Source organism: Saccopteryx bilineata, chromosome 5 (assembly GCF_036850765.1).
Source record: "Saccopteryx bilineata isolate mSacBil1 chromosome 5, mSacBil1_pri_phased_curated, whole genome shotgun sequence".
Classification (NCBI taxonomy): Eukaryota; Metazoa; Chordata; class Mammalia; order Chiroptera; family Emballonuridae; genus Saccopteryx; species Saccopteryx bilineata.
In genome coordinates, this window is record NC_089494.1 from 26,098,721 (window position 1) to 26,114,682 (window position 15,962).

Consider the following 15,962-nt stretch of genomic DNA (forward strand, 5'->3'; position numbering starts at 1 on the left):
ATGTGACTTGAGTTGTGTTTTTGTTTTTGTTTTGTTTTACCCATCAAGACTATTTAGATATATTACACATGAGAATATATTTATCTTATCTTATAAAAAATACATAAACCTTTACTAGACAGAGAAAATCATAATGTAATGAATAAAGTATTTATGAGTCTATGTTAAAGGCAATATAGCAGTGAAAACTTTCCTCCAATTGACTGAATGACTACAAGTTCTGTTTTAGCTTAATTTCTTGATATTTCTTACTAGTCTGCCAGTTGGCTATACAGTAATTTTTGAAAGATGTGATTGAGTAAATAAAGCAATTTGTTATTATAATATGGGTCATTAAACTATAGTTTTATAGAGTTGAAAGGGAAAAGAAATAACTGAGTCAAACTTTAAGATTCTCTTTTTAAATCCCAATGGATCAAAATGGTGGACAATAAAAAGCCGAAAACTTAAAAGTGGATACACTATTGTGCTTTTATGAAGATTTCAGTATAATTAGAACGTCGATAGGATAACACTGACTGATTCCTAGAGATCAGATATGTTATCACACTGGATTTTAAACTAAACATGTGTGTTAAGTGATGGTCTTCTTTTGACTTTTATAAAGTATCTTCAATATAACAGAGAAGTTAATAATTCAGAAAATTAGAGGCCCAGATTAATACCAAATTAAATAAGAGCAGTGAGAGAAACTGCTTTTTTCGATATCCAAATGCTGCAGTCTCACATTCCAAATGTGGGTGTGTTTCTCTTAAAAACATATATTTAACCTGTACATGTTTCCAACTTAAAAATATCCACTTTATGCTTTCCAGTGTGAGGCAATGGGCTTTGCAGACACTGGAAAACCAGATGGAGAGGCACTGCCTAGGGAAGCAGAGCACAGGTTCTTTGGGCCCCAGTAGGATTAGGGTATGGTCTTGCTCATGCTTAGCTTGGTTAAAAAAAAACAAGAGAGCTGGTGGGTTGTAAAATTCACTTAAATGAAAGCACGTAGACTGTTTGTGTAGCACTCTTCTGGTAGAGTAGTGTGAGCCTTGTGTAAAAGGGGAAAAAGAAGAACTTGTCTAGTTTCTCATCTTCGGCTTGATGATACTTATAATGAAAGTACTGTTGGAAACTCAGTGCTTATTTAAGAACTAAGAGCTAAAACATAATTGGCTCTGAGGTATGTTCCCTGTCCCACATGCTCTGGAAAGACTCTGGCTCTTACAGAGTGTCTTTATCTTCTGTTAAATCAGGTCTTGATGGTACAAGACTGTGTGTTTGTGTGTGTGTGCGCCTATGTGTTTCCGTGTGTGTGTTTCTATGGATATGTGTGTATGTGTCTGTTTTTGGTCATCCATAAGAAATGCTGCAGAAATAAAATACATGTTTGAGGATGGTTATATGTTAAATGCTTAAAGAAGCCTTTTTCCCATAATTTAAATGAGAAAACTCATTGAAAGAACATTTCTATATAGATTTATGAGCAGCTAGTAATAAAAAAAAAAAATCTGTCAGAGATTTCTAAACAATGCTGGCCATAATACTCCTCCTAGTTTGCAGTTTAAAGGAACTTGCATGTTCTTAGACATTTCTAGCATTACTGAGAGTGACCTAACATTTTACTCAGTGGTGTTATCTTTTGTGATTTCAAGGTCACCATGAGAGTTTATTATTTTTAACAGAGGGAAGAGATTTTATTTTTGTATTAAACATTTCTTGGTTGAATTTTAAATTATATGATATGTTTGTCCTTGGGCCTTTGAAGAAATTGTGAATACTCGAAACCTAGCAATATGTCTTTTTTTTTTTTGTATTTTTCTGAAGTTGGAAATGGGGAGGCAGTCAGACAGACTCCTGCATGCACCCAACCGGGATCCACCCGGCATGCCCACCAGGGGGCGATGCTCTGCTCATCTGGGGCGTTGCTCTGTTGTAACCAGAGCCATTCTAGTGCCTGAGGCAGAGACCATGGAGCCATCCTCATCACTTGGGCCAACTTTGCTCCAGTGGAGCCTTGGCTGCGGGAGGGGAAGAGAGAGACAGAGAGAAGCAGATGGGCACTTCTCCTGTGTGCCCTGGCCAGGAATCGAACCCGGGACTCCTGCACGCCAGGCCGATGCTCTACCACTGAGCCAACTGGCCAGGGACCCTAGCAATATGTCTTATCCTTTCCAAGTAGCTTGAATATTAACGCGCATAACTTTACTTACCACCAGAGGTTCAGTGCGTGGTCTGGGCAGGCAAGAGAAGGTCTCTCGCAGGAAGGTGGTAATCTCCAGGAGCAGCTGGCATGCTGCCATCTTCAAGGCAAAGGGACAGCCACATTTAGAGGGGTTCACAGTACCTACAAATGACAGAGTTCTTTCATAAGTAAACAAATTAAAATACAGAGAGGTGTGGTTTAATGGACACAGCTACACATGTGTAAAATCAAATTGCATATGAGAACATTCCCTAAACATGTCCAAGATGAAAGTGCATATGAGAATGTTACTGATACATGTTCAATTTACCTATTCCTTTTACCATAATCTGGGCAATAACAGACCTCTTTCCTTCTATTTTGCAATTCTGTGACAATTGCCTGAGTATTAAAATGGCAATCAAGAACTAAATTATTCTCCTTACAGCCTCATAGAGTAACAAAAATATGCTCTACTAAACTAGAAAGTCTTTTAATGAAAACAGGAATGGGAAAGCAGTTTTGCAAGATTTTCACGTTGCTATTCAATCATATTTAGACTGTATCCATGGCAGTGAGCTTGATTTAAAACTACATAGATTCCATTGGCTTATTTTATGAGAGACATCTCTCTTGATGTTCTGAGGACATTGACGCTGTTACAGTTCTAGTCCAGATAGTTGACATCACAGACTTGTAAAATTCTCAGAATTTAAAACTCTCAAATACATGTAGCCACAAATCAAGTAGAAATATACTGATTACTTATCAGTATTCAGAAAAGAAGACCAAAACCATGTAGAGTTCTGTCTCTTATCAAAGGAAGTAGTTATCTATTTTGAATAAATCGAGTCATCAAGCAAAAATTATCATTGAGCATCAACATTCCTAAAAATATCTCTAAAATATTTCTGATGTATAAGGCTCTCTTAATTGAATAGAATATATACTCCATGCTTTATACCGATAGTAGGTGGAAACGACAATCTTTCTGAAGCTATCTGGCTATTATTTCCTCATGAAAACCATCATTTTCTCTCCTGAAGTAGTATGTGACTGGGGACACTGCCTTCTTTTAAGAATGAAAAAGACAAATTCCTTTAGAATTTCCAGACCAATAGCTGTTTGCACCATAATTAATTTTTAAATACAAGATAAACTATCTATTTACTTGAAAGTGGGATGACATTAGGTAGCCCAATTTTATGTTTTATGAAAACTATACAAATGACTCTAGAAATTGCCTAGATGTGCAATGGTTTTATAAAAATAACTAAACACTAGATAGTCAATATAAACTTATGGATCTGTCCTTTTGTTTCTGAAGTTTTCATCTAAATTCTACAGATAGTGAACTTGGTCTTAGTCCAAGGTCTCTTATAACTATCATCTCAAATATTCTGTTACAATGAACAGGATTGAATAATGCATGATTTCACAGAAAAGCTAATACAACATATTGGTAAATGGTACTTAGGTGGTCTCAAGTGTCATTTTGATGGAGATTCAAGATCATTTTGGTCTATGAGGATATATCTACTTAATGTTGGTTTGGCTTTTCTCTGTTCTGAGGATTCCTGGGAGACCCAGGGCAGTTTAGGGATGTCTTATGGCAGGGTCTTCAATAGGTTCTGTGATTACTGAATAATCCTGAGGTCCTGCTATGGATCAGACCCAATTCCATGAGGCATTCTAGGAGAATCTAGAGTCCTGTGAACTTGACAAAATCACTAGGGCAACTGATGTCAGGATTTGGAGTTTCATCAACAGCTAAGTCAAGATTTGCTCTGATTTGATAAGGGCCAAGAAAGCAAAATTATGAAAGAAAAATTGTAAAAAAAAACCCTCCTTGCTATGAAAGTTAGAGAAAAGACAATACGTTTTCTTTGATTATGCAGTTCTGTCCAATGTTACATTCTAGCCATGGAATATAGTTTTTATATTTCATGACAATAAGTTTGTAAAGTAGGTTTGGAATCACTTAACTTAGGACAATCTTTAGGACATAATCAGGGCATTTGAGTTTCAAACCACTAGGGAAGGTCAAGCGGAAGAGGCCTCACTGTCTTCATCAGCTAATGATATTGATTCTCTAATCACATTAGAATTCTACACTGCATAAAAGGCAGTGGTACACATACATACAACTTGTATGGCATAGAACACATATGCACAAAATGGTTCTGGAGAGTGATGTGCAGAAATCTTTGTCTCTATTTTTCTATGCTAGGACTCAATAATAATCTTAATAAATAACTAAGTACAGGAGACATTCATAGTTCCAACCATCTGAATCTTTTAATATTCCAATTTCATGTTAAATGCTACAATATAAATATACTCTGATTAAATATTACAACATGTTAGTGGTTTGGGAAGTTTGCCATGTTCAGTTTTGTGTAGTATAACTTTTATTTATTTTTTTAATCTCCAAAAGCAATAATAAAACACAAAATCTGACCAAATCTCCTCTGGGACAGTAATATTCTGTAACTTAATTTTCTCAAAGAGGCCTAATACTAGTCTTGGTGCAATCCTATGAGTCAGAGACTACAAAGCAATGGAAGTTCCATATGCGCTGCAACTCTTTGTCCCTGTCTCTAGTCTCTACTTTCTGGTTCTTGCTCTCTCTCTCTCCTTCGTGTGGCTTTATGCACATGCTTTACACCCATGCATAAGGAACAGGGGGAAAGGTGCAGTGGGGACACATGGGAAGGTGGTAAGAATATGAAAGAAGAAAGAGAATATTAAGTGCTCCTAAGGCAGAGGTTCTTACAAGCAGGGGTTCTTGTAGTAAAGGGAGTCTCCTTACTGTCATCTAAAAAGTCTTCCTCCTCATCCTCCTTTCTCAGTCTCCTCTTCGTCTCCTCATCATAAATGAGACCCAGCAGATTGGCCGGGCTCTCACTCTCCCCGTGGCACAGCTCGTTCAATCGGACACCAATTGCCTAGCATGGAGAAAAAAACAAAATGTAACAGCACGAAGTATATCAGGTTGCAGAGCAGCCTTTCACATTACAGAGGACATCAACAACCAATTAATTAATGAGAATTATTTCCAGTATATGCCATAGTGTTGTTAACCACACTGTCTCAGTGTGGAAACCCAGAGGTGGAAGGCATTGATGCTATCTCCAAGGTCATTTAGATTAAAAATACTTGTAAGAATTAGAAAGTACCTTTGTATACTCATATAAAAATTGTTTCCATTGACTCAGTGAAAACATTTTGATTTGCTTCAGGGATCTTTATTTTATAGGTCTCATAAAGTAGTATGTAGTTTTTAAGGGAGGGTTTTGTAACAGTAAAAATAAGAAGTCATCTGATTATGCTATTTTATGAGAATGTCATTGTCATGCTAATGAGCTGGAGGTTGGCAAGAATTCTAGTACTACAATTTTATTTCTATCTGCCATTATATATGCACTTATTAGCTTTTTAAAATAGACTTTGCTCCACCTTTCTCTATGAAATAGTAAGAAATATTAACTATTCATTTGGTATAGTACTCAACATCAACAATAGAAATATGACTTTTAACAACTCAGCACATGAGCAATATTTGTTTTTTATAAAGTATTCATAAGGCTAATAGTTATTGTTATTCTGAACCATCATGCAATATTATCTGACTTACCAAAAGAAATATTTCATAAGAGGAGACAAAATATACTACCTTTATCTAATTTCTTTCACATTCCTATTATACACCATATGCAACAGTGGAAGCAACATAAGCATAGGAAGAAAAGTTATGGAAAACATTAAAATGAGCAGTGAACTTGGAATTTGGCAGTTTAGTTACTCTGTGCATTAGTAAAAATAATATTCCAGCTAAATTTCTTCTTTCTCCTATAGCATTCTTTTAAAATATTTAGAAAAGTTATTAAATATTGGACATGAGCAAGAAATTATATTCGCTACTGGAAACTGACATACAAAGATATGTCCAGAAATCATTAAATAAAAACGTGAGTTGTTTGAAAGTTTTGTCTATCAAAGAGGTCTCCTTAAACTCTAGAATTAAGTGAGGAGTAAGAAAAACCACATCAAAAGAAAGAAAGCAGTGTAAACAGACATCAAAGGATCCTAAAATTTTAGCCACTAGCCAGAGATGTCTTAGGCAAACAAAACAAAAAATAGAAACAAAAAACACTCTCTCAACAAAAAGCCTTGTCTTTCTTACTGTTTTGGAGGGAATGTGTACTCTGAGTCTAGAGTGGAGCCAACAAACTTAACAGTGAGATTCAAAAGGAAAGACCCTTTGTTAATCTTTCCAGGACGATGAAAAGAAATGATTTAAGTTAAATCAACAATTCACAAAAGTTAAAGGGTTGCTAAAGTATGAACTTCTTTGGGATAATACTAAATGCCTAAATAATAATTTAGAGCTCTGTGTCTCTTTCAAGGTTAAAAAAATGCCTTATGGTCATGTTTATTCCTTTCTTCATTCATCAAATAAGTACTGAGGTTATTTTAAGCTATAAGTAGAACATAAAATTGAATAAATTGTTACAGTACACCAATATCTTTGTTTAATGTGGCCTATTAGATAATAAATCTTCATGCAAAAAGATCACTGGGAATTGGAAGTTTTGAGAGGTTGAAAGACTTGCTCAGGGTTACTCAGCAAGCTGTGAATTGAGATTCAAACACAACACAGGTGTTTGATTTAATCTCTTTTTTTCTTTCCCTCACCAATCTTAAAGTCCATTGGGGAGATAATAACATACCAAAATAATGCATTAAGTGGTGAAAGAATTCAGAAGTTTAAATGTTCAGGAGATGAAGAGTTTAGATTCAGTTTGAAGACTCTCGTTGCTGTAGATTTTGAAATATTGGCATTTTGGGTAATGAGGAAAGGAAACAGGATATCCCAGATAGAAAGTTTTAAATTATTCATATCCAGGGAAATAACTGATGTGTTTAGAGACTGACAAGTAAGCCACTTGGTTGAAGAACAGTTTTGTGAAAGTCAGTAATATGCAGGAAGGCTGGAAAGCTCAATAGGGACCAGATCTTACAGTTCTTAAAGCTGAACTTCATTTTACATTCTGAAGAATGATTAAAGGTAGTTTCTGAGTGGGGGAGAAAACATTACTCATTTCAGGGTCACTGTGTTAGTTGACTAGAAATTCAAAGACAAACTATGGAGCCCGTTTTCAAAAATTAATGTAATAACTTATTATTATCGAGCACCTGTTAGATGCAAAGGATTGAAATAAATGTTCTTTGGATACAGTAGTTCATTTGACTTCATCATCCATAATCTTGTTATTATGATTTGAATGAAGGTTGTGGAGAGAGCAGCGATGCCAGGCTAAGCAATTTGAGTTTTATCCCCGGGGAAAAGAAGGGCCACTGAAGCATTGTAAGTGGGTAGGAAGCACAATCTGATTTGCATTTTAGCCTAATCACTCTGACAGCAGTTTGAAGAATGAATGGTAGGGGGCAAGTCTGAGGGCTAGGAGATAAGTGTGAATGTTCTGCTTTCAGATAGGCTGTGCCCAAGGGACATCATTTTACCAGCAATGTGTGGGTTTGGTCTCCAATGGGGAGGAGACCAAATGGGAAAAAGCTGTAATCATCCAGATGAAAAATAATGAAGGATGATCTGACCTAAAGGGCTATTAGTGATGTGAAGGGGGTGGAATCAGTAAGGGAAAGAGGTTTGGAATACATTCAAAGTTTGTCATTTCAGATGACGGGGGACTCATTAATGAGAATAGAAACCAGGAGGGGTTGCAAATGGGGGTGTGCTTAGATGAGGAGAACCGGGGAAGAACAGTTCATTTTGGTCAGACTGAGAATACAGTGAATGCCTCCAGAGCGCAGCTGGCCACGCTGGTCCGGGATCTGAAGTGTGGAGAGAGGAGTCGGTGCCACCCGCATGCGCTGAACAGTGGAAAGCCCAGGATTAAACGTAACCGCGGGGAAAATGACACAAAAAGAAATAACATATCTTGCGAAAACACATTTATAGGCAGGGAAGGAGAAAGAAGGGATAATATTGTCTAACTTCCTAGATTTGTTGGGATGATGAAATGAATTAAGATGGTTTTCCCCTAAAATGTTTTGTGCTATGCCAGATACAGAACAGAAACTCCACACACTGTTTCCCCAACAAACAAAATGTCCACACAAAATGTCTTCACTTCACTCAGGCACCCTAAATTTTATCTTTAAAAAAAAAAAAAAATCAAAAGCTCACGTCTCCCCATTGGTAGAAGAGCTTGGCAGCGTTCCACTGTAGCTTTTGGTTCCGCTTATTGCCCACAATGGGGGACCGTCCCCTGGACAGGCCTTTCTTGGTGATATTCACGTGATGTCCTTTCATCCACTCTGGCCAGTTGCCACGGTTGCAGCGGTGAACGAAACGGGCGCATTCCAGGAACAGCGCGGCTCTGGCTACCACAGGGGCTTCCTGGGTCGGGTGAGTAAGGAAAGAATATGACCATTGAGAGATTAATGACCATTGGTTGACCTTAAAGGGAATTACTATGTACTCTTGGTTTGTTTTAGTTTTTGATTTGGTTTAGCTGTATTTCCCAGGGCAGTGTTAGCGTGGTTAAGTGGTTAACACATTAGTGGGAAATCTGGAAAATGAATCCCGGAAGGCAAATTTGGATATTGAGGAATTAGACATGTTAAGTAGGTTTTTGTGTTTATTTTTCTCCTTTTGCAGAATTTCATTCAATTTCATGACTCTCTTTGCATATTTAAGAGGCAGCTGGGATTTGAGGATGAGAGTGAAATAACTTTTAATAAGACTTAAATATGAAGCTTTTTTTAAAAAAACATAAAATTCTAACATGAAGCAAACATTCAATTTCTAGAATGAGTCTCATGTTAATCAGTGTTAACGGTCTTCTTGTTCCAACAGTGATCTGTCATCCATGATGATCCACACACTCCAGGAAAACACGGCTACTCCAGATCACTTGTAGGAAGAAAAGGAAGTGCTTACTAGGTTTTGGTGAGTCTTTTCTCCTCTAACTTTGTTTGGAATAACAGATCAGAATCTGCTTAAACAGGCATGGCTTTAATAGAAAATATTTGATAAAGAGGAAATTAATTGATAAATAAAAAAACTGAGCATTTCAGAAAATGAAAAATGTGACTCCTTCTTGGCATGTCAAGATGTGCTTGAAAAAATTAAGCAACATCTTCAGTTGCTACCCAGAAACTGGTCAGTATCAGCTATCTACTGAACACTTTACAAACTAAAAACATTTTTTAATAAGGGAAAGAAGTGTTATGATTCCCACAGAAGGTCAAAGGTCACAAAATGCATACATCAAAAATTAATGTGTATTTTGACGTGCTGGTCAAAATACATTACATTAGCCATCACCTCAGAGTTACCAAGTAATCAGGGGTTTCTTAGTAACCAAAAGTTTTCAAATTGAAATGTTTTTCTTTACTTCAAGGATTAGTATTTATGCGTTGATCCATAATGTTAAAATAGGGGCTAATATATAGAGTATCAACTACATGTTAATTAATTTTTTTAATTATAATCTATAATTATCATAAGTTTCTATGATCTGGAAATAATATTTTTCAAAATGTGGTATAATTTTTTCATTTTCATATAGCTGAGAAGTGGTGGACAAAAAATTCAATTCCAGGTCTTGCTGATGCCCAGGTCTATGCTAGTTTCTCTTTGGTATCAGCATTATCTTAATCTATACTTATATGATTCTTGGGAAAAGATGATTTCTAAACTGCACATAGAAAGTCATTGCTTAAAATGGGACATTAATGTTAATTAATGTTATTTTCTAAAACAAATATTTGATCACATCATTTTCCCATTAAAACCCACTATTGACTTCATCCACCTCAATCATATAATACAAATGATACTTAATCTTTACTAGTTGGCTCATCTCTTATTCTATCCCTATCTCAAGTAACCTGCTGTCCAATTTTGTCAAATTGATAATAGTCTCCCAAATAAGAGCTCTCATACCTTTGCATTTGTTGTTTCCCATGGCTTGCAGAGCCTTGAACCACTTTTCCATCTGGAAAATTCTCACTTTTAAGATTTAGTTTAGTTACCTCTGCTAAGAAGTCTTCTTTACCACCTGCCTTCTTCAGGCTACTTCATATTCTGCTCGATTACTTCCTAGTTTGAGTACCATAATATCTCAGGTATACTGGATGATTCAAGTGAGTTAGCAAATGAAGTATTTTCTGATTATGTACAACTTAAATGAAGCCAGCCAGAAAAATTCCAATAAAAATATATTTAGAAATTAACTTAATTTTACAAAGCTATGCTGAATTGCCAGGACATACAAAGTAAACCTATGTGAAAAGGCAGAAAACAAGATGAACGTTAATGGTGAGAATCCATCATCAACTGTGTTGGCGCCAAGATTTGGTACCAAGTCACAGGAATAAAAACTTTATAGGTGGCAAAGGGTTAGATGACATTCTGCATCAAACCTTACCAATACTGTGGTGCCATAACATACAGACCAAATACCTACACTCTTTTCTTGTATTAAATATTTATTTGATTAAACATCTCATAAATGCTCATCTGTATCTGGGGTATCTGGAAAACTCGGGGATATCTGTTTCTAAGAAACGAATGCCAGTCTGTAGGGCCAGGCAAGTGATGTAATTTCTTCTTAGCCTGAGACATTTGACACATTCCCAATATAAAGCAATGGGATTCATTGTTTGATGACAGGAAGACAGAACCAACATTGCAGGAAAGAGCATTATATTACGAACCCTGGTTTCTTCAGGATCACCAAGGGAGAAGCTTAGCCTAACACAAATGTATCGGGCAGAGGGTCCTTTTATTGCCCTGAACTATGAGATAGTGCTGAGAGGATTAACAAAAAGTGAATTAACAGTCCAAACTGTGCTATGTGAGGCTTCCTGTGTATTTCCGCTTGCCTTGTTTAGAAAAAACAAAAATGGTTTTATTTGCTGAGGAAAGTCAAGGTGTTTTGAATGAAAAGCAATTTCAACTCTCTGTTCTCAAAAACTTATAAAACTTAGATATTATCGGTTATTGGACACAGGAAATCCTAATCTATGTTTGGAAATGGAATTGAAATCAATATGAAAATAATTCTCGTTAACTCTACAGCACAACATTAGGGGAGGGTTGGTTCTTATCTGATGAATTTGATTCACATAAATTACAAAACCCACTAACATTTAGAGATGTCACTGTTGGCTTTAAGAGATGATGCCATGAAGAAATTCAAAATTGCCTTTTTTATTATAATCCTCATGAACCTGGTGGATGAAAACAAGCTTGGGAAACCTACTGTCCAGATGGCAGGTAATAGTACCAATTTCTGAGGTATCTTAGTGTGCATATTACTATACAGACAATTGAGAGAGGTGTTGAGGTATAAAGTTAAGCTCTTTAATGTGCATCTTAGCAGAAGAAACTTAGAAGCAAGTACTAACTTCACAATATATATGGAAAGCATTCAAGGCATTCTAGTGTAAGTGTAGTTCTAGAGAATTATTTTTCTTATAAGTATCTTTCAAAGTGTAGTTCGAAAAGTATTGATTTTAGGAGCAGAGTTATGGAATCCCTTGGACAAAGGATTCTTCCTGGACAGAAAGGAAAATCAACTTTTTCTTCTATGATGGTGCTTACCTCTTACAGCTCAGCGGAATCTGAAGAAGCAGCAAAAAAATGGAGGCATGACAGAATGGATAGGGATGGAATCACATCACAGAGAAAAACAGCACAAATGGAGAAAAATGAATCAGAAGAATGTTGCATGGCTGAAAAGAACCACAGACATCAGAGGCAAAGTCAAAACAGAACATTGAAATAAAACTCCACACCACTGGCATACCACAGAGAATTTTGCTGATGGTGCTGAAAGAATAGTAGACATATATATTGGTTCTTTATTATAAACCTGTCTGCCAGATCACCTTTTTAGGCTCCATAATGCTACAGAATGGCTTCTTTTATTCCATTCTGTCTTCATAGGTCTCAGATAAGCAAGAACCAGTCTTAACTGGGAAGACAAAATATTAGGTAGAACCACATGGAATTTCTAAGTTTGAAGGTCAAAAAAATCTTTGAATACTAACAATTTCATATGATTCAGCCTTATATAAGGTGTTCCCTACAGTGGCTATAGAGCTGTCTAGTTAAAAGTACAAAATGTCATGTCATTAAGCAGCTTGGACTTCTCTAACATTCTGTAACTAGAAAACTTCAAGTGTCAGCGTAGTTTACCTTGACTTTCTTCGTCACTTTTTCTTTCATTTTATAAGATCATTATGTATATTGAATGCTTCCTTTATGAAACTGAAGCAGAGAATTGGAATACTAATTCAAACAGCTGTGTTTTCTTTTGCTTGGGGACCTATAAAATGTTGTTACCACGATACGATGGTTAATTGAAGATTATAATTGCATCCATTCCTTTCCCTGAAGGACTATATCTAAACTTATTATGTGAGAAGAAACCCTGACTGATCCTGAAAAGTCATATAACAACACTGAACAGGAACTAACTTTTCAAAGAATGAATATTTTATGTCGGCCCCTAGGAAATTACATAATTTTTTTTTATTGTCTTACTGAAAAGATATAAAGCTCTTGCTGGTGCAGAATACCAATTATTAAAACCTGTGGGAATAAACAGTTACTGTGGGTTGTACTGTGCATTGGAACCTCGTTTGCTAGAGGGCATGTGCTTGAGAGTCAGTATTTATTGCTTAGCCTGTATTGAGTTTTCTGCCTGACAGATCATTAAGTAACTGACAGGCTGCCTCTGTCCTTGCCATTTCTGCAGTAGCTGGGAGCAACTAAAATGATTCATTTCTCAAGCTACAAGCCGGCATTATTGTTTGGTACACAGTCTAGATGGCTAGTCGTTTTAACATTTATTGAGATCATGCAAATATCTTGGATAAGTATTTAAAAAACCAACTGAGAACTTCTGTTTCTGACAATGTGACCAATTAGCTGTGAAGACAATCTTCTTTTCATTTAGAAAGTCAAAATACTGGATAAAATATCCAAAATTGTCTTTATTTTGTTTTTGCTTTTGTTTCTAACATGAGATCATAGACCAGTGAAGAATAGAAATTACAAGTAGAATTCTGGGGTGCAGGTGTGAGCTAGTATAGGATCGTTTACCTCAAGGGTTTCTGCTGACTATAGAGAAAACTGAGCATGGGTTTTCACAGGCCACATGTTAAATGTTTGTGCCCAAGTGAGTAGGAGATCAGGTAATACAGTCCTACATAAAGCCAAGATCCCAGGTCACTGGATGAATGAGAGAAATATCTGTTTTATAGAAGTAGGCTTACCTGACTGCCCTTGGCTCTGGGTAGGAAAGAGAGAAAGAGAGAGAGAGAGAAGGGAGGGAGGGAGGGAGGAAAGGAGGGAAGGAAGAAGGAAGTATTTTAGAACTCTTAATTAAAAATCTCATATTCTAATAGACTATATTTCCCCATGTATACGACACTTCCATGTATAAGACACATCTTAATTTGGGGGCCTGAAATTTGAAAAAAAAAAAGTGTTACATAAAGTTATTGAACTCAAGTTTTATTCATCATAAAATTCATACAACTCATCACTGTCAAAACTCCCATCCATTAGCTTGTCCTCATCATCTGTGTCTGATGTGGATCACTGTCTTCAACAATGAGCACAAAAACAAGTGCAAAAAGGCGGAAAATGCAAGTTAAAAAAATCTACAACCACTGTGTAAGACGCATCCAGTTTTTAGACTCCAAATTTATTTTAAAAATGTGCATCTTATACATGGGGAAATATGGTAAGTTAAAAATAGGCCTTCTTTCTATGCTCCTTGCCCTCAAAAATATAGTTCAAAAAATAATCTTAGGTTGGAGATATTTCCAGGAGCTTGAAAAAAGGAACAAAAGTCTTCTCTGGAGGAACACTTTAAGCCAGTACTTCTCAATTCTTCAAACTTGAGAAAGCATAAGGGCCACTTTGGAATATGGATAGAATAGATTCTTTGGCCCCGTCTTCAGAGATTCTGATTCAGTAGATCTGTTGCAGGGCCTGAAAATTTGCTTTTCTAACTTGCTCCCAGATGATGCCGGTACTGCTGGTCTACTGAATAGTAGTGCTTTTAACACAGATCTTAAAGAATTCTCACAGATAAAGTACTAAGGAGTTAATTCACATTAAAAATACACTTAAAAAAACCCAACATGAGGAAGAGTCAGATGAAACAACAAACTGTAGATTCAAATCCACAATACTGCAGTTATTGGAATCATAGTGGATCATATACATTTAAAGATGATTGCAGGTATTGAAAGTAGAGTGAGGAATTAAATTATCAAAGTTGACCAGGCAATTTAAAACAAGAATCAAATAGAACTGTTATAAATAAAAAAATGTAGTACTTAAAATTTAAAATTCAGTGGATAGATTAAAATGCTGATTAGGTCAGGCTTTTCGTTTAGCACTATTGAGCATTTGGACCAGATAATTTTTTCTTTGTGCAGGGCACACTATGTTTTACAGGACATTTTGTCAGCATCTTTGGTATCTACTCACTAGATGCCAGTAGCAATCCCCAGGTTGTGACAAAAAAAAAAGTCCTCCTGACAGTGCCAAATGTTTCTTAGTGGGCCAAAATTACCCCTGGTTAAGAACCATGGGATGAGACACAGTTAAAAATTAGAAAAAAAAAATAGAAGAGCTATGTCAGAAAATTTTTCAGGATACAGCATAGAAAGGGAAAAAGAAATGAAAAATATGAAAGGTTGAGAAAAACAGATAAAAACTGAGAAAATCTATACATTTTTTTAATTTATAGAAGTAAAGACTAGAGAAAATGGGTAGCGCAATCTTTGAAGAGATACTCGTTGAAAAATTTTCAGAATAAATGCAGTATGCCAATTACATGATTCAGGGGCTTAATGAACCTCAAATGAAAAAAAATAAGCTAGAAATAGTTTAGTGAAATGATAAAATATTAATAATAAAGAGTAGATACTAAAAGCAACTAAGAGCGGGGTGGGAGGAATAGATTACCTATACAGGAATGTCAATCAAGCCAGAAGAAAATAGGATAATATCTGTGAATTGCAGGAAGAATATTTTAGCCAATAATTATAATTCCAGCAAAAGTATCTTTCAAAAGTGAGACCAAGATGAAGACCTTGTCAAGTAAACTGTAGCTGAAAGAGCTATGGCCCATTGATCACCATTAAAGAAATTTAAAAGTTCAGAAAAAGGATCTAGATCTTTGAAGGACTGTCTGAGATACAAGGCAAAATGGTGAGAAAAGAATATGCTAAGCTTCTGGGTAAATTTAAAAACCATTTTTTAAAAAATCAATACAATAGCCTGACTAGGTGGTGGTGCAGTGGATCAAGTATCAGATTGGGATGCAGAGGACCCAGATTTAAAACTCCAAGGTTGCCCCTTGAGCACAGGCTCACCAGCTTGAGCGTGGGCTCACCAGCTTGAGTGCAGGGTCACTGGCATGAGTGTGGGATCTTTGACATGACCCCATGGTTGCTGGCTTGAGCCCGAGGTCACTGGCTTGAGCAAGGGGTTATTTGTTCTGCTGTAGTCCGCCCCACCTCCCATCAAAGTACATATGAGAAAGCAATCACTGCAACTAAGGAGCTGCAACAAAGAATCAATGCTTCTCATCTCCCTTCCTGTCTGTCTGTCCCTATCTGTCCCTTTCTATCACGAAAAAAGATTAAAAAAATAAAAATCAATAAAATAATGCCTACTCCATCAATGTTAAAACAAGAATAATATACAATGGAATGCTGAACAGCAGTTGGG

The 15,962-nt window shown here is 36.2% G+C and overlaps 1 protein-coding gene across 5 annotated transcripts in view; it reads right to left on the minus strand.

Annotated features, from left to right (window-relative positions):
* Positions 1-15,962, minus strand: part of UNC80 (unc-80 homolog, NALCN channel complex subunit) — a 213,369-nt gene that overhangs the window by 105,559 nt on the left and 91,848 nt on the right. For 4 of the 5 annotated variants that reach the window (XM_066278794.1, XM_066278792.1, XM_066278791.1 and 1 more), the window contains exons 23-25: positions 8,382-8,594; positions 4,983-5,118; positions 2,199-2,332 (exon numbers count right to left, since the gene is read on the minus strand). In XM_066278794.1, coding sequence (XP_066134891.1) covers positions 2,199-2,332; positions 4,983-5,118; positions 8,382-8,594 — 483 coding nt within the window. Of the gene's footprint in view, positions 1-2,198; positions 2,333-4,946; positions 5,119-8,381; positions 8,595-15,962 lie in introns of all 5 variants that reach the window. The other variant, XM_066278790.1, reaches the window with a different exon arrangement.